The sequence below is a fragment of the Meriones unguiculatus genome, chromosome 4 (assembly GCF_030254825.1).
Source record: "Meriones unguiculatus strain TT.TT164.6M chromosome 4, Bangor_MerUng_6.1, whole genome shotgun sequence".
NCBI classification, from domain to species: Eukaryota; Metazoa; Chordata; class Mammalia; order Rodentia; family Muridae; genus Meriones; species Meriones unguiculatus.
In genome coordinates, this window is record NC_083352.1 from 94,914,074 (window position 1) to 94,942,069 (window position 27,996).

Sequence of the window (27,996 nt, forward strand, 5' to 3'; positions counted from 1 at the left end):
CACACACAGGTGTACTTAAACTCATAAATACAAATATAGGTGCACGCGCATGAATCTTTATCTGTACGTGGGCTTTGAGGGAGTTTTCAGGTGGGAAGAGCAGTAGGCACCTGCAGCTGATAATTGCAGAGCTGAAGGCACACATTTGAGCGTTGACTACAAAGCCTGAGAAAACATTCTTAGAGATTAGCAGCAGGTGGAGCTGACTTTGAAGTCTTACAGGCAAGCTGAGAGCAGAAAGGAAAAAAATAATAAGAATTTAAACACTTTCTCCACCCCCACACCCCAAAAAGAGTTTGGACAGTTTGGCTCCCCGTCCACCAGGAAGTATTCCTGCCCTGTCTCCACCAATCCCAGCCAAGGAGGAAGCGGTTGGTTGCCAGGTAACTGAGCGTGCCCTACCTGGCAGTTATGTCCCAAGGTTGAGCCCCATGGCCGACCTGCTTTACTCCCTGGTCTCGCTGGCTGAGGGTGGGGCTTTTGTCTGTAGAGTTTTATTTTTCCAGTTCACATTTTATTTTGCTTGTAGGAGAGAGCTATCCCATCCTTAAAAATAAGGAAAACTTGGAAAACTGACTTGCCCACTTCGGCCTCACGGGACTTCCTTACCCTGCCTATGGGACACCGGGTGCTCAGCTTTCCAGCTAGCCCACCGAGAGAAACGTTTTCGCCGTCCGTGGACTTGGGACTTGGGGGCCTAGGAGAATTTTCTGGACGCTTTCCCGCCAGTGAGTGCGGAAGGCAAAGACTCTGGGGAAAAGCAACAAAAGGCCTTCTCGTGGAGGAACGGGCTTAAAGCCTGAAGTTTTTCAAGATGACCAAAGTACCAGCCACCCCCCAAAAGTTACAGAACATCTCCAGCAAGGCCATTTGGCCCTCTCCCACCTCGGATCAAATGAGCCAGGTAAGCCATGCCTTTCTCTCTGCTAAACAAGAGAAATGGGTTAAGTTCAAGCCCGCCTGGGAGAAGGGAAGGGAGGAGGGCCTAGATATATGCTGCTCTCGGCGGTTGGCTTCTCACGGAGAATAAAAACATGGATCAGGACGGTGAGCTGGGCCTATCCCATTAGGCAGTAATTCCAAAATGATGGGCTAAATCGACAGAGACATTGTAGACCATCAGGGGGAAATGAAGACGAATTGTAAGCTGGTATCACCGAGCTCAGTTCCGGAGATCCACTGGGCTCGAGAGACGGGCCCTTCCTATCTCTCTGTGGAGAGACCAGTTGCAAGGGCGTCGTACTTTGGGGGTTGAGGGGTGGTGCTGCAATTTGGGCTGGCTGTTTGCCTGCTGTGTGCCAGTAGGTAAGGTTCCCGGCATCCCTGAACTTTTCTTTTCTTTCTGCCTCGCGAGACTGGGAGTGTCAGCTGGGCTGAAAGAGTTCAGAGAGTAAGAGAAGTCGAGGTGGGACCTGTGTTGACACGAGTGTGTGGAAGGGGGTTATGGGACACGTAGCTGCGTCGTCGGTGCCGACTCAGGTCAAGGCAGGTGTCGTAACCGGGTAGAGGATGTTTTCAGTGGGATTAACTTTGCTGTCGTGGAAGTCCTCCTCCACCATGGTCAGCCAGGGGAGGGAGAGTGGGAATGCCAGCTCAGCTCTGCTCCGCCCGCAGAGATTGGGTAAAGTTTGTGGAGTAAGCCTTCAAACTCTCCAGTTTGTACGTGGTCCAGAATGCTCCGAGGCAGCCGCTCTTTGGTTTTGTTGTTTTAAGATTTTTCTGTTTGCTTTTATGTTGTGTGTCTGAGTGTGTTTCGGGCATGCACAGATGTGCACCATTTGTGACTGATAGCTACGGAAGGTGCTGGATTCCCCCGGAACTGGAGTTAAGGGTGATTATGAGCCGTGTGTGTGTGTGTGTGTGTGTGTGTGTGTTTACAGGGAATGGAGCCCTGGTCCCTGCAAGAACAGCAGGTGCTCTCCCCTTCTGAGCCATCTTCCCAGCCCTGAGGCTGCTACTCTTGAAATAGCACTGTATCTCCATCCACCCCTCCTTGCTCTGCCCCCTGGGGATGATGCCTCAACAGAATCCATTGGGCCTTGTGCCTCTCTTGCGGTCTCTGAATGCGTCACTGAGTGTCTGACCCGGGGCAGGCCGCTCTGGAACCAAACATTCTGGGCAGAGCAGGAAGGGAAGGAGACCGAGGCATGAGTTGATTGTTACAGGAACAGATTCAAAGGGCACAGGCGGCTGACTGCCACAGATTGTTCTCCGGCTCCAGGAAGTGCGTCTTCAGAAAATGACCACATGGCCGACCCAGTTTACTTACTTCTGAAGTGTGCCTAGCTGAGCTTAGGGGCATTATCCGACATTCCCTCCACATTCTAGGAGGGTGGGGACCTGGGCTCCCGGTGCCTGCAGTGCCTACCTTGACATCACTAAACTCAAAGACGGAAAAAAGCAGCCTTAACCTGGACAGGTCCTAAAACGTTCAAAAAAGCTTCCTGGGGGAGCCTCCTTCCAACTCAGTAACACAAATCAGTAGATTCTCCAACAAGCCATGTGGGTTTCAGCCCCACCCTAAGGGTGACCTTAGCAAATCCGTTCCCCTCCATGCCCTGCATGTGCCCACAATCCCCACGGTGAGGTCTGAGGAAATTCTCTCCTTTCACCTGTACTCCAGCCCTGGGAGCAGAACTCGGGCCACCAGTCTTGAGCAACAAGCCCCCTGTTACCCGCTGAGCCATCTCACCAATCCCTGTTCCTTTAGAAAAAAATAGAATCTACACAACTTCTTTTTGTCAAGATGCAGCTTCTGTTCTGCGACGGGTTTTGCTTTGTCTGTGCGTGCGTCATTATAAAAGCAAGCTCCACCAGCTAATGAGATGACAGGATGTGTCCTGCTCTCGCAGACATTAAACTGTGGGACATAATGTGCCTCTTACCACAGGTGAGGCTTGGCTAAAAAGCTCCATCCACCCTTACAACGCTGACTTTAGAAGCAGATGGGTTTGCGGAGGTAACATTCAAGCGGAACCTGACATGCTGAAGGTCAGCAGCCATGACGGTGGTGGTCAATCTCATTAGTGACTGGAGGATGGCAGTCTTGTCCCTGGCTCCGATGCCCTCCCCGCCCCCACCGAACCCTGAGATGTGGTTCTCTCCTCAGAACTGAGGAGGCAAATGAGAGAAGGGAATTAGGAGCCAGGCAGGACTCCTGACACTGAACAGACCCTGGCCTGAACACTCATAATGAGAATGTGGCTGCCCAGAGCCCCGGCTCATCCTGCCCCCAGGGTGCCTGGCATCCAAGAGGGAGTGGCAAAGCATTTTACAAGGATTCTATCTCCCCAGAGGAACCCCAGCTAGCAGAACAACAAGCTACACTGTGGCTCTCTCTCTCTCTCTCTCTCTCTCTCTCTCTCTCTCTCTGTCAGCAGACAGAAGGAATTGTGGCCTGGAGAGGTACAGGGCCGATGAGAGAGCCTGGTGATCCTCCAACCTCTAATCAAGGACGACACACCCCCTGCACAGAATCACTGATTACCCTGAAAAAGTAGTAAATTATTTAATGGCCGCTTGTGATTTAGTGCTGGAGAAAAAGGTAGGCGGCCAGACCCCTGCATGCCAAGCAAGAGTTGGGGCAGGAAAATAGCATGGAGCCTTTCTTTCTCCAAGGGGACCTGTGGTGACTGCACAAGATAGTTCAATTCACAGGCTTGGCTGGTTTTTGTTTTTTGTTTTTTCTAATCTTGCTCTCTCTCTCTCTCTCTCTCTCTCTCTCTCTCTCTCTCTCTCTCCATGGCCTAATGTTCTGAGCTGGTACTACTCACCATGGCGAACCTTCGCTGTATCTAATTGCAGACCCTGTGACAGCGACTCTTCTCCATGATCAATTGCAAGGCAAGGAGCTGGTCCATTACCTCCTGCTGTAGGAAGAGCGATAGGCATGCCCTTCACCAGATAGAATGAGGCAGCTCTTTGTACCTCTGCAAAGCAGAGGTGGGTGTGACAAGGAACTTCAGGAGCAGAAGAGAGGCAGAGCAAAAGTCTTCCTCCTGTGGCATAAACTGTAGAGACCGGAAAGGAGCCCTGCCTTTGAACTAAGTCCCCCTTTGGACCTGTCCGGGGTTGAGAATCTATGAACAGGGTAGAATGGCATCCCGGTTCTTGAGGTCGATTTTTAAAGGGTTAAATAAAGTGATGTGTGCAAAGCACTGAGACAGGCCTGGGCCTACAGGCTTGTGCTCTCTCTCTCTCTCTCTCTCTCTCTCTCTCTCTCTCTCCTCTGGCTGGCCACGAATGCCACCCCCTGCCCGAAGCTATACTCTGCACCAGTGTAAACTCTAGAAGAGGCAGGGAGCTCAAAGCCGAGTGGGGACCTGTCGTGAGCAGGCCCAGATCCCAGCCCAGGGAGAGACTGAGCAGCCCTGGGCCTATTTCAGGTTTGCATGGGAGCTCAGACACCTTTCAGGAGTTCATCCTGGTGGCAGAAATTCCCGACTCAGTTTTAAACCTTTAGGCTGTAGAGAAGAGAGCAGCCATGGGGGTGATCAGGCCCCTATTTCCAGATACTTGGAAACTGCGGCTGGACAGATCAGGCATTTGAGACCAGCCTGAGCTAATATAACCAGACTCTGTCTCAAAATAATTATTTTAATTATTAGTTAATTAAAAAGAGGGTGCCCATGAGTGTAGTTCAAGTCCCTTGGATTTAACTCTCAGTCTAGTCCCATCACTCACACTGAAATCCCGTGGTGAGCCAGAAGTCACTGAGAAAAATACAAAGGAAAACAGTGTGCATTGATTAGCACCATTGCTGTCTGCAAGCGCAAAGACAAACCAACAGTCTGGTGACATAAATGTGAATTTGTTTCTCTCATGGTAAGAAGTCTGGAGGTGGGCAGTTTCTGTGTTGATTCAATCACTCTGGAATGTCACGACCTCTTCTCCTGGTTACAAAATGGCTGCCCCAACTCCAGGCCTCACAACCAAGAGCCCTCGGTGCCCCTGGGATGGAACGAGCCAAAGAACCCTCCCCGGCCTGTGTCCTCCTGTGCCTTACTTGCTGGGATAGTGCTGCCATTTTTAGCTCAGTGTTAGAGCAACTGGGAAGGTTTCTCCACGGCTGATGCGGAAAGCGAGCGGGGCAAGAGGCAGGTGGTTGTGCTGGAGATGGCGCGGGGTTGACAGATCAGCAGTGACTGAAGACAAATGAGCTCATAAAATCTCCAACACCAGGAGTCCAGAGACTCACGCTGACAGACAGATCTTAAAAATAAAGGCATCCTTGTCCTAGCCCAGTGGCTCTCAACCTTCCTGATGCTGTGACCCTTTAATACAGTTCCTCACGTTGTAGCGAACCCCAACCATAAAACTGTTTTCTCTGCCGCTTCATAACTGTAATTTTTCTGAATTGTGATATAAACACTTTTGGAGATAGGGGTTTGCCAAAGGGGCCTCAAGCCACAAGTTAAAAAAACCAATACTCCAGCCCCACCCAGCAACTGCCTTTGCCCACAGTGGTCCCTTAGAAAGCCCATCTGAGGGTGACGTCCAGTCTTTGTTATTGATTTGCCTGGATTGAGGGTCACCCAGGAGACTGAGGCCACCACTCCAGGGGATGAACAGAGGAGGGGGAGATCCACCCTGAATGTCACTGGGCACTGTCCCATAGGCTGGCAGAAAAGGGAGAAGGCCACCCGAGTGTAGAATTCTGCTCCTCTGGGCTTCCTGGCCGCTGTGACGTGATCTGAGACCACACCCTCCCCGGCACGCCAAGTCAAACCTCTCAAAACCCTGAGCCACAGTCGAGCTTTCTTTCCTGAGTCACCTCCATCGGATACTGCAGGCACAGTAACAGAACGAGAAACGAGTGCTCGGGGGAGGAGAGGCGTCTCCCCGGCTGAGCAGCCACCCACAGAGCACCACACGCGCGTGTACCACTCACTTAGTCGTTCTGGGGCTGAGGACGGCACTCCTAGCACGAGGAGGGATCCAGGACTGTGGACCGTGCAGGAGCTGTTTAGCTGGGCCACGGCACGGATGGCAGTCACTCCATCTTGACCTCCTTCCTACATCTGCTCGTTCCCCAAACCTCAGCCTTTCCGCCTCTGAATGCAAATGTTTCATGGGCTTCAGCAGCGAGGGGCAAACTCTGTGGGTGTCATTGCTGCGCCATACTGTTTAGGCAGCAATCACATTCTCAGTAGAAATGGAAATGTGTGGAATGTGTGATGCTCTCGGGTTAGTGGGATGCACGGGTGCAGAAGCCTTGGCTACTGAGAACGGAATATAAAGAAGCATATGGCCTGATTTTTTTTCTCCTTTGTTCTTTTTTGAGATTATAATTTAATTACAGCAGTTCTCCCTTTCTTTCCTTTCCTCCCTCCAAACTCCAAGTGCTAATTTCTGCCCGTTCTCCTTCAAATTCATGGCCTCTGTTTTTTTTGTTTTGTTTTTAAACTGTTATTGCATGTACATCTGATTGGCTGTGGTTTTCCACAATGGTCTCTGCCTGTTGCAGAGATGTTCCCTTGCTGAGGGGTGAGGACCACACTTACCTGCGGGTATGAGGACAGATGTTCATAGTCTGTCGCTAGGGATTGTGCTGGTTTAATGAATTAGTGGTTGCCAATTCCTCAACAACCATGACTTCATTAGCACTGAGGAGTTAGCTAAGTTTGTAATGTGTACACACACACATATACACACACACACACACAATCCAGGATGAGGGCTTATGTCCTTAAAGAGGTTCAGAAGGTACTGTACGAGCCTACCAAGTTTACCCCAGCCTTGTTTCTCCCCTGTCTGTGGTCTTTTAACATGCTCCACCCTCCATCTCCTTCCTCTTCACAGACTTTGTTTCAATAATAGCTTGATGGTAACCTTTAGACAAGCCTTCCCTGAGCACTGCCTCTCAGACCAGGTCATGGGCTCCTGTTAACCAGTCTTCCTGACTTAACATGGATTTCCTTGGCAAACTGACAACTTCTCAAAGGCAAGAGGCAGGTCCAGCATCCAGCAGGCCCTGCCCCGTGGTAGATATGCAGTTAAGCTTTGCTCGAAGCAGGTGATTCCTTCCAGGACCCGAGTGGCTCACAGACCGTATAAAAACCAACGCTAGTATTAAAACCTGGGATGATAGAAGAGGAGCCAGGGGTCTACATGGAGCACAGGAAGGAAATGACTGAGGGCTACATCTCAACGCTGTCAACAGAAACAGCCAAGCACAGTTTCCTGTGCCAGGATGTTTCCAGAGATCCAAATGGTGGCAGAACAGCCACAGCCCTTTGCCTGGAATGGAGAGTCCTGGCTCCCAGCTCTCTTGCTTACCTTTATAGATGACTTTGGAGGCCCATAGGACCTCCTTGGTTCCCTCATGTTCATCTAAGCAGAGAATCTACCATTGAAACGGTCTGGCCTCCGTTGTAACATGAGAGAGCAACGACTTTCTACCTATCCATTAAACACCAGGTGGTCTGTGTATGTGATTGACACAACTCCTCAGTCCCGTGGAGCAGTGTACAGAGCTGTGTGCAGGGTTGAGGAATCCGAGCCGCAGAGCACGTTTCTGCCCAGGTAGAGCAGGTGCATGAGCTGCTTTTCCTGATGCTCTAACATAGCCAGACAAAAGCAGCTTACGTGAATAGTAGCTACTTCAGCTCATGGTTACAGGGATAAAAAGTTATAATGACTGGGGCTTCAAGTGGCTGGTCACACAGGCTCCCCAACCAGGAAGCAGGGAGTGGTACATTCTGGGGCTCACCTCACTCTCTCCCTTCTAATCAGCCCAGGACCCCAGCCCTGGGAATGATGCCATTCACATTCACAGAGACTCATCCCACCTCCTAGATCATCCCTCACAGATGTGCGCAGGCGTTTGCCTCCCAGGTGACCCTCCATTTCCACCACATCAACACTCTTCCTCAGCACATGGATAGGCCAGTGCTGGAGTTGAGGTTTTAATCCCAAACCGAATAACGTGAGAGAGCCTGTGTTGTTGAGAGGAGCCGCGTGGGCTGCTGGGACACGGAGCAGGAGGCAAGCGCCTCCCTCAGAGAGGCATCTGTTGGAGCAAGTTCTTAAGGAGTATACTCAAAAAGTCTCTGACAGAAAAAGGAGAATGCTAATTTTAGCTTCAGGCAACACTGAGAAGCTGACTTGTGCCTGCGACCACAGGCAAGGACATTTGCATCTTCTTGAGATCTTGCTGAAATATGCTGTCGGGCTCTTCTGGCACAAAGCAGAGCTAAAGATGGGAGAGAAAGCAAGAAAAGAAGCAGTAAGCATGGCTTACACTTGGCTTCCCAAATGGAGCTCTTTTGATGGAAATCATAGATGCCGCCGTTTCTAATTAGAGCCACGTTTCTAAGAAAGGCATGCTTTGATTCCAGGTCAATACACTGCCAAGGCCTGCTAGCTAAAGGAGAGAGGACAATAGGCCCAGCTAATGAGGACTATTGTCAGAAGGAGGGTGGAGATGCTGATGATTTAAACAGCTTCATTGGGTTGGATAATTTAGGTAATCCAGTTAAATGAATTCCTTCTGAATCTAAGCTCTGACCTATAAGATTTTGTTCGTTTTCTAAAAAACAACAACAGAAACCTCTGCATTGTAAATTTGATCGTTTTTCTGATATCTAACTACTGGGCTTAGAAAAGAGAATGTTCAGAAAGCGCCCCGAGAGTCTGTCTGGGGTAACCAAGGACAGTTGCACTTCTGCACACTCATCCTCAGGCACCTGTCAGTCCCACCTGAGCAGGGACCCATGATGTCCCACCGACCTGTGCCGGCCACTCCACAGAGATGGGTACCCAGTAATTGACAGGGTTCTCTAGAGAAACAGAACAACAGAATGGGTGTGTACGCTAAGACTGATTGATTGCTTTATTTATGTGTATGTGTGCCTGCAGGAGCCTATCAGTGTTCTGTTTTTTATTTTAAAAACTTTTATATTTATATTTATTATCTCTCTTTCTCCCTGCTCTAATCCCTTCCAACACCAGGTAGGAGAGAGAAAGGATTAGTGGGAGAGGGGACGCAGTTCTTTCTTAGCTGCTTCCTGCTGGTCAGGGTCATCAGGTTCCTTGGAGCCAGTCCAGTCCTCGTTTCAGGGGATCTCCATCTTCTTGTCCCACAACAGCAATCAGGAGCAGCAAGGGGGAAGCAGGAGCAGCCTTGTTCCTTCTCCACTCTCTACTCCCTGGGCTCTGGCATTTATTCTGTCTCTGGAGTCCTCAGATTTAAACTATCTGCAGCTGACAAAGAGCTCCTCTCAGAGCCTGCAGGAGGCAAGGAGTCTGCTGCTGTGGACCATCTGAATCCGTCCCACATCCCACACCTGGGACCAAAACAAAAACATGTTTATACCCACAACAGAAGCCCCTAGGGCATTGAATCCCTTGGAAACTTGGAGTTACAGGCAGCCGTGAGCTGCCCCAGTATGGGTACTGGGGTGTGGACCCAGGTCCTCAGCAAAGCACCAAGCCATCACTCAGGGCCCAGGGTACACACTGTAAAAGCAGCTTTCAACAGTCCCAATCCATCCCCATCTGAGAAGGTCCAGAAGCTTCTGGGATATGGAGGTTTAGGGGTAAGGGAAGGCCACTGCTGGTGTCCACTTCCATGTTAAAAGGCCAAAGAAACTGGAGTGTGATGGTAGCTGAGGAAAGAGAGGCCCTCTCAGGAAGAAGCAAAGACAGGCAAGGGACACAGTCTCCCCCCCACCATCACCTCTTTTCTTTTGGGGGCGGGGCTGCTGGAGCTGAAACCCACGGCCTCACTCAAGTGAGGCAAACACTAACCTACCTGTAACCCCATCCCCAGGCCTTCACTGTAGTTCAGACCACTCACTATGAAGGGAGGCCTCCCCTCCTCACTTGCCCCTCTCTGGAAGCAGCCTCCCAGAACACCCAGAAGTGTGTCTGTCCCCCTCATCTTACCAGCCCAGTAACCATGTGCAAGTTACTCCCTGTGCCTCAGTCTCCTCTCTCCACTTGATGGGGCTGTTGGAAGGACTGATGACGTAATCCTCAGAAATGTCCCAGATGTGCAGGAAGTGCTCATTTGGGGGCAATCATCTCTCTCTCTCTATTGCCATGTAGGGTTCAAAGCCAGTGGCCCCCAAATATCAAGAATTAAGATGCTTAAATGCTGACATTTCCAGAAATGAGGGCTCTCCAGCTGTTTATTTTATATGTATTCCGGGGAAGGCACCAAAAGGGTAATGCAGCCGCAATGTCTGCTTCCCAAGAGCCCTTGAAGCAAATGCCCGAAAGGCAATTAGCGCACGATTGTCACCTATGTTCCCTTACTTATTAGCGGATCTTGTCGTCTGCTAATCAAGACGCTCTTGGGTATTTTTAGAACTTTTAAAGGAGGCGTCTCAAGGCTCCGGGAAGGTGCCAGGGAATTTGAGAGAACATCACCCCGGCTTCCTCCTGGTGAGACGGAAGGATGGTGGGAGTTGGGGCCAGTCTGCAGGACCTGCGGGGAGCAGAAACAGGCAACCTTGAGTCTTCCTTATTTTTTTAAAAAAATTTTATTAGCAAATGTTAAGTTTACATAATAATGGGCTTCATCACGGCTTATTCATACACACACAATTTGTATTTCAGCCGTATTCATCCTTGTTACCCTCTCTTGTTGGACCTCTTTCCTCATGTCAAACACCTCCCCCCCACACACACACTTCTACTTTCATGTAGTAGGATGTGTGTGTGTGTGCCCCAGTGAGCTGTGCGTGATTGCCACAGGCCTGAGCCCATCCACTCCCTGGGAAGTGGCCATGAGGTCCACCCCACTGGGAGGACGTATATGGTTCATCGCTGATGCCGCCAGCAGATCCATTTTCTTCTGAATTGCAGCCACCAGTGAGGCGTGCATTCCTGTAGAGGAGCTCCGGGCCATAAGGAGGCTCTCTGGTACACCCTCAGGGACGCACTGCTGAAGAGAAGTGGCGCTCTTGGACCCTTTTGCATCCACTCTTCATTCCCCTTGCTCCTGCTTGCCTCTGTCCTCTGGGCCACCTGGGGAGGTGTTCAAGACCAGCCCACCAGTCCCCCAGTTACAAGGTTCCCCCTGCATGGTCCCTGTCTCTTTCCCTCCGTGGTGGTCACAGCCCAGTGTCACTGAAGCGGGTATGGAGGCAATCGGTCTCTTCACAAATCCCTCCTTCCCTCTCCACTCTGCTAATCTTCTCACAGTGGCCAAGGCCTGTGGGCACATTTTTCTGCAGTGACCTTGGAGACTCCCGTCTTGTCTCACTTGTGCCTGAGTCTGCCGCCTGTGGCACCTGAAACCTTAGGCTCCGCCAGAGCCTTTTCTTTACCTTGCTGTGTACCATGGTGTCTCAGCATAACAGAGACACCCCCCTCCAGCCTCAGGACAACCCTGTGAGGAAGGCAGCGTCACTTCCATTTTGCAGAGAGGAAAGCTGACCCAGAGGGGAAAAAATGGGGGGGAGGGCCTGAATGGAGGCTGTGGTGGTTTGGATAAGAATGGTCCCTATAGGCTCATGTATTTGAATGCTTAGTCATCAGGGAGTGGCACTACTTGAGAAGGATTAGGAGGTGTGGCCTTGTTGGAAGACGTGTGTCACGGGGATGGACTTTGAAGTTTCAAAGGCTCAGGCTAGGCCCAATGGCTCTTTCTTCCTGCTGCCTGTGGACCCGGATGTGGAACTCTGAGCTGCCTCTCCCGCACCACATCTGCCCGTGTGCCGCCTTTCTCCCCACCATGTCCACAATGGACTACACGTTTTAAATGATTCCTTTTATAAGAGTTGCCGTGGCAATGGTGTCTCTTCACAGCAATAGAACACAGACTAAGACAGGGAGAAATCGACCCTCAAAACCAGGCCTGTCTGTCCCCAAAGGGCTGCACGCCCCTTTCCCCCCATGGATGCTCACAGCCACTGATCCTCTCTGGGGCAGAGGCTTGGCTTCATTTTCTCGAGTTTCTCCAAATTCAGTTTCCGACTTTGCTCACCCAGCCTGTGTCATCCTCCTGAGAAGTGGCAGGAATGTGCAGAGAGAAACTGCTCTGTCCATAGAACTCTCACTACAGGTGGCCAGGCTGTGGCTACCCACAGGTTGGCCTCTTCCTTTCTGTCTGGATCTTCATCTGGCCCTTGTCCACTTGTGAATAACAGCCTCTTCTGGGGATTAAATGAGCCAAGTTTAATCCACAGTAGGGGTCTGGATGGAGGAAAGGAGATGCCAGGCTGAGGTTAAGTGTCCCCTAAGCAGCCAGCCCCAGTCAGAGGAAAAAGAAAATGCTACTTCTCAGAAAGCAAAAGGCAGTGTTTATTTCCCATGAGTGTGTGAAAACTGTGCCTTCAATCAATCTTAAATCTCTCTCTCTCTCTCTCTCTCCCTCCCTCTCTCCCCATTTCCTTTCCTCCTTTCCTCCATTCTCTCTGATGTCATTGTTAACAGTGAAGAACAATACATTAATTATCTCTTTCCCTCTTTTAGCTTAATTCGATTAATTAATGATTTCAACAATTTCACATGTTTAAAAAGAGGAAAGACAGAAGCCAGGCTGACCATTTGGACAAAGAAAACAACCTTTCATTCAGACCAGCTGCTAAGCAATCCCCACCCCATCTCCCAGATACATGAATGTCCCTCCGTCTGCCCAGGATTGTGATGCGATCAGTCTGTAACCGTGTAGATCACTAGGCAAGACTGATGATAGAGCAGCTGAGATCATCAGGGTGTCTCAACGGTGGATGACAGGACTGCAAGCCCTGTGATCTCAGGAAAGAGCCTAGCCACCAGGTTTCAGGGCACCAGTGTCCCACTGGGGAAGGCTTTGCCTTTCTGCTTTTGCAAAGGAGAAAAAGGGAAGCTTTCCTTCTGAGCTCCACACAGAGCTCAGGGCTTCCCACAACCCTGCCTGCTGATGGATGGGGGTTTGTTTTGATAGAAAGAAGTTGGTTACAAGGCACTAAAGTAGCCCGGCAATGTTATTGCAGATAATTTCTTCATGTTATGCAGCCTGGTTCCCAGCACAGCCTATCACTGGCTTCTGGGGGTGAGGAGTAGGTGCCACAGGCCCAGTGGGTTCAGGCAGAAGTGGGTGGGGCACAAGCTCACACAGGGGCCTCTGTGCTTCTGCTCAGGATCAGGAAGTTCCCAGACACTGCCTTTGTGCTCAGAGGCAGATGGAAGCCAACAGAGGCCAGTGACTCTTGTGGGTTATAAAAAGCAGAGCAGTTATTCTAACCTGACAAGTTGATAGGTTCCCCCAGTTCTGCAAAGAGCTGACCTTGGAGAGTGAGTTATTTCTGCATTTTAATGTGGACAAGACCCCAGCAGAATCAACTTAAGGGGAGGGAGAGATTTCTGCTCATAGTCTCAGAGATATTTCATCCACCACAGTGGGGAAGGCATGGTGGAAAGACAGATCAGAGGGTGCCCTCCAAACTGACTCTGTGTAAACTTCCATGCCCACCCTCAGTGAAACTCTGCCACCAGCCAGGCCCTGCCTCCAAAAGGCTCCACTGGCCTTAAAGTAGATTCACCAGCCAGGGGTCAGGCATTCCAGACAGGAGCTGATCCAGCGGGGGACAGTTCCATCCCAACCCTAACAGAGAGCCATAAAGCAACCTGCGAGGGCACCTGGTCCGCTTCCCTTCTGAGGGGGTGTGTGTGGCACACCGGGAGTCCTTCCTGTGCCGTCTACCGGCTGAATAAACCACCTCTCGGAATCTCGGTGTCCTTATCTGCACAAGGAGGCCAAAGTTAGTTAGTCCCCACTTGAGGTAGCCACAGGCCCAGTGGGTTCGAGCAGAAGTGGGTGGAGCACAAGCTCACAACCAGGATATCCCGGCCCCACTGAGGCTCCAGGCTTGGTAACCAGACCAAGTGTTGCTACTTACATGTGCTCTGAGCCCCTAGCAAAACAGATCAGCAGGTTCTTCTTTCCTTTCTTTTCACTTTCTTTTCTGAGACAGGGTTTCTCTGCATAGCCCAGGCTGTGCTGGAACTCACCATGTAGGCCAGGCTGACCTTGAACTCACACAAATCCACCTGCCTCTGCCTCCTGAGTACGTGTGGTGGTGTGTGCCACCACACCCAGTGTGTTCCCTTGAAGAAGCTATCTCTGACTGTCTTAGTATCCCCTCTCCCTCCAGCCCTTTGGGGCTCTACAGTCACGGCCCCCACCATTCAGCACCTTCCTGTCTGTTATAACCACCAGCAGGCCCTCTGGCGAAGAGCGTGCCACTGATGCTTGTCCGTTCCACAGCCGCCTCTTGGACACTCACACATTAGTCACACTTATGTTGCTGTAACCAAACACCCAACAGAAGCAGCTTATGACAGGAAGGGTTCGACTGGGCTCATGGTTTCTGAAGGGTTTGGAATCACAGCAGAAGGCAGGATGGAGCCGCCCTGCCAGTGGTGGCGGGAACATGAGAGAGAGAAGCTTCACATCATGGTGGACCAGAAAGAGCAATAGGACTGGCCGTGGGTGGGCGGTACTTCCCAGAGTCCCACCCTCCCATCCTGCCCTGCTTCTCCGGCAGGCCCTGTCTCTGAGAGGTCCCGAAGCCTCTCCAGACAGGAGCGACAGTCAAGGAGCAGAAATCCAAAGAACAAACGATCCTGTAGAGGACATTTCAGATTCAGACCATAACCTGGAGGCCAGTTACTGTGTTGGTAAAGCTCCACGGAAGAGACCCCCTCAGCCAGCAGGCCTCTGACCTCCCTGTGTGGTAACCTGTACAACTTGCCTTCCAATTATTCTTACCTTCTAGGCAACCCAGATTGTTCTAGACTGCTGTAGAGATCCATTCACTTTGGCCATGCCCTCCCAGCCACGGGAGGGGAAACTGCTTAGAACACGTGAGGTCAGCAGGCTTCTGTAGGAGTCAAGGTTTCCTCAGACACGTCCCTCTCACTTTCATATTCAACCCCTCCATAGCTGTTTGTGTTATTCAGTTTCTTTCATACTCACATTGACATGCAGATTTGTTTCGTTTAGAATTTCACGTCTAGAGTCTTTCCAATGCTGGATTTCATTTTTGAGACTCTGGCTGTGTGAACTCACCTCACACTCCCGCCCGTCTTTGTTTGTTTGTTTGTTTTGTTTTTACTGTGTCCCTGCAGGTCTAGGGCAGGATGCTCCCAGAATGCCTTTTTGTTTCCCCCAGGTGCAGAGTGTAGCATCAGCACTGTGATCTCTTTTCTATAACCTGTCCTCCTGGCTCACTCCTGCTCTGTCCACTATGGGCCTTATCCCCGTGTCTGTCTATCTGGAGACCAAATTTCTCCAGAAACACAAACAAGAGAGATGGCCCATGCCTCATGCCAGATTACCAGCAAAGGCCAAAGAACCAGCCTTTTTTTTTTTTTTTTTTTTTTTTTGTCTCCATGTCTCACATCAGGAATAATTCTGCAATTTCGTGTACTTGCCTGTGTATGTATGTGTTACAGGAGGACAACACAACACATTTAGTTTTATTTCAGTCAAGTCATACACTTGTCCAGCTGCTGCAAAGTGCGCCCATAGCTTCCCATCACAGACCCACTTCACAGGGTTTCCTGTGACAACACAGCAAGCCCCTTTGTTCAAATGAGAGCAGTGCCAAATTTTCCCTCAGAAATAAACTCCATTCCAGTAAGGGGTAAATACATGAAAAAACAAAAAACAAAAACAAAAACAAAACCGCAAACAGACACTTAAAAGGACAGCCAAGAAATCTTGCAACACTTTATTAGAAAGAATGTAGACATTTTTTTTCAAACAATCCCCACTGTCATGAACATAAATTGAGGTTTGCCAGCCAAGGCATAAGCTGAAGTCAAAATAGGAAATAAAAAAACCTGGTAGGGTATTAACATTTACCACCCATTTGCCATACCAACAGTGAAAATACAAACCTGGCCTAAAATGTATGCACGCTCAAGCAACAATGTACAGCTTTCTTCATCCTCCATGCTAAGAGATTCAAAAGCTTAAGGACCGAACAGTACCAAATGTATAGGCTTCAGAAACCATCTGAGTCAGGGCATTCGCTATTTTAGCTAAAATACACCTGAACACTGACAAGTGGTCATATACAATGATGTAAAGGATATTGTTTGGAAAATTAAACTTTGGTGGAATAATTCTGAAAGGCGCACTGGAAGAATGGCAGGGTATCAGTTTAAGATGTTAGCCAATTGGTTGCAGCCTCCTCCAAGGCTCTCAACCCTTAACTAGTCCAAGGATCTAAACCCTTATCTTTCCCTAAGCTGAGGGCTTCCTAGCTAGATAGAAGTAACTGTGTTGTGAAGGAAGAGGACTTAGGTGGGTGAGTTTATTCGTGGATAAGGATATTGCCTTCACCCACTTAAGTTGGCCCCATACAATGGTACATTACAAACCCTTAGCGAAGCCTTTGAAATCAAAGATCCAGGTTGAAAATGGGTTAAAGGAGACAAGTACAGCATCTGCCATTAGAGCTGTCGACTCGGGGATTTTCTCAATGATGAAATCTTGCAGAAGTTATTTCTCTCTCTCGGAATCTAGGCGATGAAACCATTCTTTACTCCAGATCTGACATTTTTTTTTTCATCATCGCTGTCTTGGGAATCATCATCTGCTCCGTCTACTTCTGGTAAAATGACATCCTCTTCACCACCCCGGTGATCCATCATCTCAGGGACACGGTCAAAATTAGACGTGTCCTCATCTGGGTCATCCCCCAAGTCTTTCCAGTTGCTGAAGCTCACACTAAGCCAATTAAACTTTGCCCTTTCCTGTGTTAACCTAGGCCACGACTGGCCAGACTCTCCTTCTCACAAACAACCTAAGACTGATCTGTCTGTTTTTTTTGTGTGTGTTTTTTTTATGCTTGGAATCATTGGGATCAATACAGTGAAAAAGATCATTTCATTTAAATGTTTAACATTATCACTTCCTCTGAGACAAGTGAAAGTAAGTTTGGATTTTTCAGTTTACATTAACATCTTTACTGTCTTCAGTACAAAATTCATTGAATACATAGTCCCTTCGGCCGTACCACTTTGCTGAAGCAGCCTGCATGGTAGCAGAGATGGGAGGGGGCGGGGAGGCAGGGGTGGGGGGACCAGATGAACCTGCGGGCAGGCCTCAGTGGCGGATGGAGGCTGGCAAGCTGACTCCCCTCCAACAGCGACTCCAGCATCCCCTGCCCAGTCCCGGCCTTTCCTCTGCCTGTGTGTTCCAAAGTCTCCTCCCATGTAGATTTTCCACGAATCACCTTAATCTCCTCCAGATACTTTCTTAAACTACAACAACTTTATTGAAGTAAATATCATGTAGATAGAAACACGGATATAGAGAAATGTACACTTTTAGAATTTTTTTTAATGGTGAACATTCAAACCCAAGAACCAGAGCATTGCCTGAGCCCCTAGAGCTCTCCCGGGCTCCCTGAGGCCTGAACCCCCTTCTCAGGCCGGGCTGAGTGCCGCCGCACCCCTTTTGCCTGCCTGTGAAGCCGTCTCCCGGAGCGGTGCTGTATGTATTTTATCTGTGTAACGCTATGTCTGGGGCTCACTGGGGGACCTCTGGGAGTAATGGTCCTTGCACCCTGCTGTTTGGCTTTTGACTAGAAGAAGGAAGGTGCCGCTGGTCATTTGTTTACGGGTTATGAGATTTTGGGCCTTATAGATTTTGTGTGGAGGAGGAATGATGATGAAGCACACACACACACACACACCACACGCACGCACGCACGCCGCTAAGGGTGTTTTTGGCATTCAGTTTCTCAGAAGGTACGCTCATGCTCACTTCTGGTAGGTGTTCTGGCCGTCCACAGTGGCCATATCTGGGAAGCTGACCACTAGCTTTGTCAGTGGCTGTGGCAAGACACCTTCAGAAGCAACCTGGTGGGGAAGGACCTATCTTAGCCTGCCGCTTCAAAGCATGGAAGGAATTGTAGCATTCACAGAAGCAGTAACAGCACCATGACAACAGGAGTTGGGGCGGCAGTTGGGGGGGGGCTGTGCTTACTCAGGTCTGGCAGTCAACCAGGAAGCAGAGACTCATCCAGAACCCTTATAGGCTAGAACCCAGCAGCTCTGCTGTCCAGGCCCCGTGCCCCGTAAGTGCAGGGTTGAGAAAGTCCCTCACTCTTTTGCCTGCCTGCAAATGCTTTTCCTTTGCTGGCAGCTGTGAGGGGTATTTCCTCTGGCTATGAGGCTGTAGTGGGCGTGTCTTCAAAGGTGCCTTTCTGTTGTTTTGTAGTTCCTAAATACTCTTCATCCTGGAACTTTCTGCCCAGCAATTTTGAAGTTACAGTCTTGGCTGTTCATCTCCCTTTTCCCTCTGTCTTATGAGGAAGGTAAGCCCCTCCTCCCAACACCCCCTCTTCCTCAGAAACCCACAGTGCTTTAACTGCCAGCGATGTCACTGCTGCCTCCTCTCTCCCGGCTCTCCCGATTTTTTACCTATTGGCCTATTAATCTGTTTTATCCTCCGGGAGGGGGGGGAGAGCACACATGTTCATATATGTTTGCTTGTGTGTGCACAGGTGCACAGGCATGTGTGGAGGCCAGAAGTCGGCAACAGGTGTCTTTCTCCACCACTTTACACCCTTTTAAATTCAGGTGTGGAGGGAGAGACAGGGTCTCTCACTTGACTCTAACCTCCCCAGATTGGTGAGACCCAGACTCTCCAGCAAGCCCCCGGATCATCCCGTCTCCACCCCATCCGTCACTCTGAGGTTACCACGCATGTGCTGTCATGCCCAGTTCTTCACGGGTGCCAGGGATCTGAACTCGGGTCTTCATGTTTGTGTAGCAGGCATTTTACCCACTGGGCCTTCTCCCCAGGCCAGACCCATTCACTTGGCACCATCTTCTTGAACTATGACTTCCACACAGTGCATATGCCTGTAATACAGCACACACACCTGGGTTCTGCAGCTTAATGAGGCGTGACCAACACATGTGCCCACGTGACTGCCACCCTACCCAACACAGAGCACCCGTAAACCTCAGAGTTTCTGCCTCCCCCTGCCCCCAGCCAAACCCTGTCCATGCTGTAAGGTTGTCGGCCCATTTCTTCCGGTGATGTGCCTGTCATGGCCCATGCTTCTCTGTGGGCCACCTCTCGCTCGTCTCGCGTGTTTGAACCCCACCCATGTGATCAGGCATGACAGAATGTGCCGTCTCCCATTTCTGAATCATGCTTGGTGCTGTGAACGTACCAGGCTTTCTCCGTTTGCCTGCTGATTGGCTTCGAGTCCCTTCCTGTGTCCTTCCCCTTTAAAATCCGTAAACACTCAGAGCCGTTTGCTGACAGTCTCATTCAGGATGCTCACACTGGAGAGCAGAGTGTGGCCTCGGCCCTGACATAAGCCCGAAGCCCAGAGGCAGAGACTCCTGTCGGGTAAGCCGTTTCGAGCCGTTTCGAGCCGGAGGAGTATGGCAGGAAGAGCCAGCACCGGCTGCCACAGGAGCAAACGACCGCAGAGCGTCTCCTGCTGGGGATTCGGGAAGAGCTGTGGAAGAAGCCTGGAGATGAGACTGGAGGATGATTGGGAGAGAATGAGGCGAAGACTAAGGCAGGCCGGGGAAGCTCTGCGGCCATGGAAAACAGATGGAAGCTGACACTTCGCCGCACATCCACACGGGGAGGCCAGCATTATGGCAGGCAGATGCTAAGCACGTTGTTTGGTTTAGTCCTCACGACTGTGAGAACAATACCGAGTCTCATTTGATGATCTGGAGTCAGACTCAGGAAGATGAGGCGGCACATCAGGTGATGCCACGGGGCCGAGCAGCTCCAAGCCCGTGTTCATGCTTTCTCTCAGACCCGAGGACAATCCCGATTTCAGCTGACTGGGGCTGGGGCCCGGCCTTCAGTGGAGGGAATGTGGTAGCACAGAGGCAGAGCACACACCCTGGCCTGTCATTTAACCCGCCGAACATATACAGACGGCATTTGCTGGTTTGACCACAAACAGCCGAGGAAGCATGTCAGCAGACCGTCTGTCTGGCCTCGCTTGTAGTTAAGTCACTGGGAGCGGACATGCAGAGCCCCGCCCCCAAGCTCCAGTGCTAGCCAGTCTGCGTGCCACGTCTGCAAATGTACCATCGGGGGTCTTTGTTAGGTCTTTTGTTCGTTTCTTTCATGGTCAAAGGCAAGGGTTAAAGAAAGCGGGGTCAGAGGACTGGGGAAATGGCCTAGCTGGTAACAGGCCTGAGGACCTGAGTTCGATCCCTGCTCAGGCTCAGATTCCCAGTGCTGGGGAGGCAGAGACAGGAAGGTCCCAGGGGCTCCCTGGTTGGCCAGCTTAAGCGACTCAACCTGACCTCCAGTCCCAGTCAGATACCCAGTCTGAAAAACAAGGCAGATGGCTCTTGAGAAATGGCATGCAAGGTTTCCTCTCTGGCCTGCACACACACACACTCGTGTGCTCATGGGCGTGCATGTGTGGACACACATGTGCACACACATACTCTCTCACACTCCCACAGACACATGCACACACATACTTTCTCATACTCACATGCACACGTGCACACACAGGTGACTCCGTGCAGTGTCCAGCTAAGACTCCATCTCCTCACATCCTCCAGGGACCGGAAACTGAGCGGTGGCAGGAAGTGGGCCCCAACTCGGCAGCCTCAGGGCCCACTCTCGTTGAGCCTCTTGCTCCAGTGAGACTCCCAAGTACTGACGGTTCCGTAGCCTCCAGGAGCATCCCCTCCTGCCCTCATCAGTACTCTAACGTGCTTCCTACTGCTGTGATGGCTACTGGCCAAAGTAGCCTGGGAGGAAAGGGTTTGTCTGCATCCCTGAGGGGAGTGAAGAGAGGAGCCCAAGGTGGGGCCGTGGGTGGGGGAACACTGCTTTCCCTGGCTTGATCCCAGGGTCTTCATCGCCCACCGTCCTATGTACCCCAGGATCACCTGCCCAGGACCACCTTCTGGGCGGCACCGCCCATGTGCTTAATCAGGAACTACACACAGACACGCCCACAGGCCAGTCTGATGGAGGCATTCTCTCAATTTAGGCTCCCTCTTCCCAGGTGACTAAGGCTTGTGTCAAGCTGACAGACACTAACCAGCTAGGGACCCGTGTTCAAGCCCACGAGCCCAGCAGAGGGTGGCATCCGCATTAAGCCACAACATACGCCCTCAGACTTCCAAGCTCTGGGCCTGCAACCATGAAGCTGCACCTGAAATTGGGTCTGTGCTCATTAGCTGCTGAATATGGTGTCTGTCAGCTGGCTGCCGTGGCTTTGAACTCCAGCGGAGTCTGCGGAGCCCAGTCCCTCCTGCCCCTTTTCAGTGCCGGGAAGCCTTTCACATCATTACCGGGAGTTTGTAAATGTTCAAAACTTCGGTTTCCATGGAGACCCCCACACACGTGATGAACACAGCCCCAGGTAAAGCTTAGGCTCCCCGCAACCTCACTATTAATGCCCCAAATTTAATCGGCACTAATAGCGCCCCCCACCCCCAAACTGTGTTTCTCTAATCACTTCTCAGCATTCTCCTCCTCCTCCTCCTCCTCCTCCTCCTCCTTTCCTCTCATTCCAGAAGAAAGGGAAGAGGGTGGGGAAAGAGCAGCCCCCTTTTTCTTGGGAGGATTAGGTAATGGGACAGATGCAGTGCCCACACTGGGGTTGCTGGCAGTCTGGCCCGTGGAGGCTACAGAGTGGGGGACACCAGAGAGGAGACCCAGCCTGGCAGGTTGGCACGGGATGAAAGCTATGAGTCTGCCCTTATATGGGGCGCTCCTTGCCTAGGCTGAGGAATGAAGGCTAACGCTGGGCCCGAGAAGTCACCATATTTGGAGAAAAAGGACTTGAGGTGGAGACTTCCAGAAAGATTTACAGTGAACAAAGGGCTGAGCCTGTCTCCTGGTGAGTCCCCTGTCACCCAGGAAGGTGAAAACTGCAAGCAAAAGTTTGGCAACTGGAGTGGGAAGGTGGGGCGAGCAGAAAGAAGCCTTCCAGTTCTGTTGCATTGAAAACACACACGGAAACACACATGCACACATACACACACACAGTCACTCAACACCCAGACATTCACATGCCCCCTCACAACACTCACTCACACTCTCTCTCCGATGTATGCTCTCTGTCTCACAAACTCGCTTGCTCACACAATGCTCTCTCTCACATACATACCCACTGTCCCACACATGTTCCCACAAGCTCTCTTGCATGCACATGCTTACCACATATGCACACATATGTCCATACACATGTCCACACATATGCTCACACGCACACATAAACACGCACACGCACACATGCACGCACACACACACACTGTTGTCACTAAGTGCTCACTGCATTTCTTAAATCCACAGAGTAAGAGAGGTTCCTCCAAGGCTGGAGGAACAGAGAGCCAGACCAACCCCTGCATGCTGCCTCAAGCTCCCAGGCATCAGCCTTGCCAGACAAAGGCTGACCTGTGCAGCGTCAAGGACGTGGGGGAGGGGCTGGAAAGATGGGTCGGTGGTTAATGACACTTGTTCTGGCAGAGGACGACGGGGTGGGGTTCCCGGTACCCACAGCAGCTCCCAACCATCCGTCACACCAGCTCTGGGGGCGGGGCGGGGTGTGCTGCCGTCTTCTGACCTCCGCGGGCACCAGGCACTCGGGTGGTACATACAGTGCGTACTCGCAGGCACTGACAGGCAGGTACATAAGACAAAACACAGACATCTAAACCTTAAATGACCATGGATGCAACTGCAGGCGAGTTATTCCGCCTCCCTGAGCCTTAACATTCTCCTCCATAAACTGAGAAGAGTAGCTTACCTCTGTGGGGTGGTTACGGGGATAAAATAGTGCCGCCCCAGCTGGCGGTGACTATCGCAGGGGTGGAAGCACAGAGCAAGTGCTGCTATGTGGCTGTTGAATGAATGTGATTAAGTTGGGGTGGGGGCAGGGTTTCAGAGGCCTGCCAAGGGCAGCAGGAAGTGTGTGAGTTACCTAGAGCCCAGTTCCTGGATGCAAGAATTTCGGGTTAAAGTGTCTTTAAGACCCAGGCAGGAAGCACTGTGAACGAACAGAGTCTGAGGGAGGACAAGGACACAAACGTCCCATCGCCCCCAGGTCATCCCTGAAGCACCCTTGGAAAAACTTGCCACTTGAACCGTTTCAGCCCGCTGGAACCTGTCGGACATCCGGTTCGCCCCTCTCCCATCACCCTTGTTCTTGGCTCGTCACAAATAATACAATCAATTTTTCAGGTTCAGTGCCTCTCCAAGCCACAGAATCCATAATGAGTTAAGGAGAGCGCATCCAATAACATCACCGCACTGTTGTTAAATTCTTGGCAGAGTCTCCCGAAGCCTGTGACCCACTGGGTGTCTGGGACAGAGGCTCAGGTTGTCACCATAATGAATCACCATGCCCATTCAGGCTTGAGGGCACAGAACACCACACTTGCTTGAGAGACGATGTACCTGCAGGGGTGACACCTTGTGCCTCGTCTACAAGGCAAAGATTCCCTAAAGGCACGTCACAGTTGGATGGGCCACAAAGGATCCCTCTCAAGGCTCCTTCAGACTACGCTGCAGGGCTGAGTGGGAGGAGCCTCGGCTCCCCGCCCTCATCCCCTGCATCTGCAGCCTCAGGCTTGAAGGGTGAAGTGCAGCCCTCAGGAAGAACAACTGCAGCCTGGAAATGGCAGGGACTTTCATCCAAAGCACCCTTCCTCTCAAAGACTGGTTTGGAACATGTAAGCGGTTTCACTGCTGCGAGCCACAGAACCCCTTGTTCTCAGCTGCCGGACACACCGGCTCTCCCTCACGCTTGTTCATGGGTAGCCATTGTGCTCAGTCAAGTTCTTTCTAGATGGGAATAAGACACTAAAGGCAGTTCACACAGAAACCATACGGGATCTCTAGATGGCACCTGGAGAAAAGCCTTGGTGCCAGGAGTGTCGGTGTGTGCCCATTACTCCAGCTCTCAAGGAGCTGAGGCAAGAGGATTATGACTTTAAGGTCAACAAAAATGCTAAGGAGACTGCTCAGTCATTAAAGTGTCTGCTTTGCAAGTATATACCTGAATTTGACCTTTTGCAGGCAAAAGGACCAGCTAAAAAACAGGCATGGTGGCACTGGGAAGGCGGAGGCAGGCAGAAAGCTTCCAGCTTATTGGCTGGCATGTCTAAGCCAAATCAGTGAGCTCCTGACTCAGTGAAAGGGTGTGTTGCCTGTGTGTCCCACCATCAAAACCCCGAGCAAATAGAGCATCTGTGACACCCCCTCTAAGGTGCAGGACACAAGGCTGAAGAGGGAGCAGGAAGGACGCCAGAGCTGGGACAGCGGGGGAGTGCTGTGAATCTCTGTCTTCCAGGCACCCATGGGCTCTCAGGAGCTGAGACCACAGGCACAAGACCCGCAGCAAAGCTGGTCTACCTCCTGTCGTGGAAGTGGGGGGACCGTGAGGTTCCCCCTTCCCTGAGGCTCTCTAGGCAGCTAACAGTTGCCAGAGGCAGGGAGATTTTGTTCTGTGGTGTAGTCACTGTAAATTGTCCATGCTCCTGTAAATGACCCCCACCCGTGCCCAACCTTAGGTAAATTCTTTGGGTCACACACAACAAGGGTGCAAAATCTGTAGAGGGGAAACTGGTTGGTAAGAAAAGGGGATCAGCAGGCAGGAAGGAAAAGAGAACGTAATGGGATATGTATGATCAAAATGCAATATATAGATGTATGAAAACCTCATAAGAAAGTCATTGTTATATGTTACATAACCTAATAATTATTTATAAAAATCTATACAAAGAGGTCTTCTTTCAGTCCAGTGCAATGATGAAGGTTAGGATTCACTCCACGAGTTCTCACCCATTAACCACCACCCCCGCCTCCATCACAACAAATCTGTATGGCTCATTTCTAAGCATCCAGATGTTTGGACAGTCCACTGGTTCTGACTGAACAGCTGGATGACCGACCGCCTCTCCCACATTTAATTTGTCGCCCACCCAAACAGGCTTTAGTGCAAGCATACTGAGCTCATAATCGCCAATGAACCTGCACCATCACCAATCACATTCCCTCCCTTGGAACTGTAACTGTTTCTGATTTCTGTGGCAATGAGAATGTCATCTCCTTTCTGCTCCTGGTTGAATGCCCAGCATTTCACTTGGGGTGGGAAGCCAGCTCACTAGGCCGCTCTGATCGGCAGAGATGACTGGCTGCAGCAGCTGGACTCACAGGCTTTACGACCAAAATCTCAAGGTCTCCCCTTCCCCAGAGGAAGAACTAGCGTCGTGCTGCTGGTTTATTGTGGGGCCTAAATGTGCCAAAACTATGGATGTGACAGCGCTCCAGGGCAGCTGTGAGGAACCCACCCTGCAAGGCTTGATCCAGTCATCACCCCGTTTTATAGATGCAGACAGAGGCACTGGGAGAAGCTGACTAACGCGAGAAATGGTGTATTAGTTACTTTTCTGATAGCCGAAGAGAAGTACACACCTGAGCAACTTAAGGGAAGAGGCAAGGGAGTCCCGATATGCCTAGGATGGTTCTCAGCCATCCTAGTGCTGCAGCCCTTTGATACAGTTCCTCATGCCCTTTGATACAGTTCCTCATGCCCTTTGATACAGTTCCTCATGTTGCGGTGACCCCAGCCATAGCATTATTTTTGTAGAGGCTCCAGAACTGTGATTTTGTTACTGTTATGAATTGTAATGTAAATATCTGTGTTTTCCAGTGGCCCCCAAGAGGGTGGTGACCCACAGATTGAGAACCACTGAAATATGCCCATGAAGAATACGCTCCCTCCCAAGGGCCTTCCACTGGGCACCATCTCCCAAGAGCGCCGCCGGCTGGTGACCAGCCCTCTAACGCATGGCGTGGAGGGACATTTAATAGACAAAGTTCAAGCAACCAGTTCTGGTTCCTTTTTACTCTTGCCATTTCCACACACAAACAATAATATTAGAAGCGGGGGAAGTGGCTCAGTCAGTAGAATGTTTGTTGTGCAAGTGTGAGGTTTTGAGTTTAGATCTCCAGCAGTTGTGTAAAAGTCAAGTGTGGTGGCAAAGTCCTGTAATCCCAAAGATATACAGAGAGAAACAGGGGGACCCTTAGGGGCTGGCTATGGAGTCAGTAAAGGCAAACTGATGCACTCTGGGTTCAGTGAAAGAGCCTCCCTCCAAAAGTAAGGTAGGGTCAATTGAGGGGGGCATCTGGCACTAACCTCTGTCCCTCCACATGTACAAACACACATAGCTACACACACATAGCATGCACACACAGACACATAAACATGTGTAAACGAGAACAAATACATTAACCTTGTAAACAATCATGCTATCCAGAACAGAAAATATTCATCAATATGATTATATTGACCACTCAGTGAAGTTCCCCCCTGTACCCCTGCTTTGATTAACAACAAAAGAGCTCGAACTCAAACCCAGGGCAATCCAGTCCTAAAGCTTCTCCATTTTATCTCTACCCATTTTCTCCCCCCACTAACTGTAACTGTGGGTTCCAAGGCATGTTACCAGGAAGCATAAAGAAGAGCCTGCTACATGCCAGCACCATGCAAAGGCCTCCATTAATCCCACATCAGCCCTCTGTGGGAGCTGTTATCTATCCCATTCTTCAGACCCACAGACTGTGGCCCAGAACTGTTCCATAACTGGTTAGTAGGCCAATCAGCATCCCAGATGCTGGTTCATGCTCTTACCCACCTCACAGGACCACATGCACCCGCTTCAGTAAGCAACAAGAGGGTGGCTGATGCTGATTTCGTCTGCCAAAGCCCTCAAGAGACATGACATTCTGAGCCTTCTGCTCAGGCCACACCCAGCTCGGGTTTGTTGGGGGAGCAAGTGGCAAGTAGCTGGACACAGGCAGGGTGCCAGGCCCACAGAAGGGACCTTGGCTCTAAGCACACCGGGCAAGCTCCAGATCTGAGATGCTGGTGACAGTCAATAGCCCAAAGCCAACGTATTGTGGCAGATGTGGGAGCAGGGAGCAGGATCATTTTCTGATCACCAGTTCTCCACTTTCCTAGAACGCCTCCCACCCAGCTCAGCCTGGCTTGATTTTATTAGACAGGTGCCCAGTTCGAGTACTGAGAGGAAAGGAAAGAGGATTCACACATACACGATGAGAGCTCATGCCAGACCTTTGCTAGGATGCTGAAAATGGCTGTTGCAGATGGCCAAAGAGCACAAAACGCACATGCCAGCGATTGTGTAAAATCGCCCCATGAGAGGCGTCCTGCAAGACATTCACAATTGCGTTTAAGCAAGGAAGCACAAAGCATTGTTCTCCAAGCGGAACACACGCAAATGCCGTGTGCTGCAGGTCCCCAGGAGGTGTGAGCAGGGCAGGGCGGGACTGAAAAATAGCCAGGGTCTATATGGGGGCCACTGGCAGCCCCGCTGCTGCCAGCGTGTTGATTGGGAAACGAGAGAGTGCAGAGCACTGTTGGGGGCTTTACTGGGTCCCATGAACAAAGAGTGAGCATGGCTAGGCATGGCAGGGCGGTTTCAAGCCATACTTAGTCTGTATCAAGTTTCCACGGAATAGATGCTGGGGTCAGCATACAATTGCTGGTATATAGTGGGACCTCAGAGAAATCATATTTGGATGAGAATCTTCTAGAAACGTGTAACAAACTGTGCAGAGAGCTCTCATGGAGACTGACCCACCACGGCCAGCCGCAGAGAGTCACACCCATCACCTTGTGGAGACTGCTTAAAGCTTGCAGGGTGATGCCGATCTGAGCTAACCCGGGAAAGCTACCAGAGTGGGGGACTTGTGTCTTGACTTTGAAGTCCAGCAGGCTCCTTGGGAGTCTGAATTCCCTGCACAGATTAAAAAGTAAAAGTTTCACATCAGTGACTGCCAACATGCAAGGAGAGATGTCAGCATCTCCACCCCTGAAATGAGCCTGAAGAATGCTGGTAACCTAGGTCATTCCTCACACACACAGATTCTCCAGAGACAGCTAAAGAGTTCAGGAGCTTTCTGGAGATGTTGCGAGTGTTCAAGATGGATGCCAGCTTTGTTTTATGCCCTGAAGAGAATAACCAGAGCCATTGAGACAAGCCTGGGCAGAAACCGCCTCCTAC

General features: G+C 50.8%; 1 protein-coding gene and 1 pseudogene across 1 annotated transcript in view; one reads left to right on the forward strand and one right to left on the reverse strand.

Annotated features, from left to right (window-relative positions):
* Window positions 1–415: 415 nt before the first annotated feature.
* Window positions 416–27,996, forward strand: part of Ccdc60 (coiled-coil domain containing 60) — a 155,245-nt gene continuing 127,664 nt past the window's right edge. Inside the window, exon 1 of the mRNA XM_060382538.1 lies at window positions 416–904. Within this exon, the coding sequence (XP_060238521.1) occupies window positions 815–904 (90 nt within the window). The 5' untranslated portion in view covers window positions 416–814. The remainder of the gene's footprint in view (window positions 905–27,996) is intronic.
* LOC110545574 (prostaglandin E synthase 3-like) lies at window positions 16,465–16,984 on the reverse strand (annotated as a pseudogene).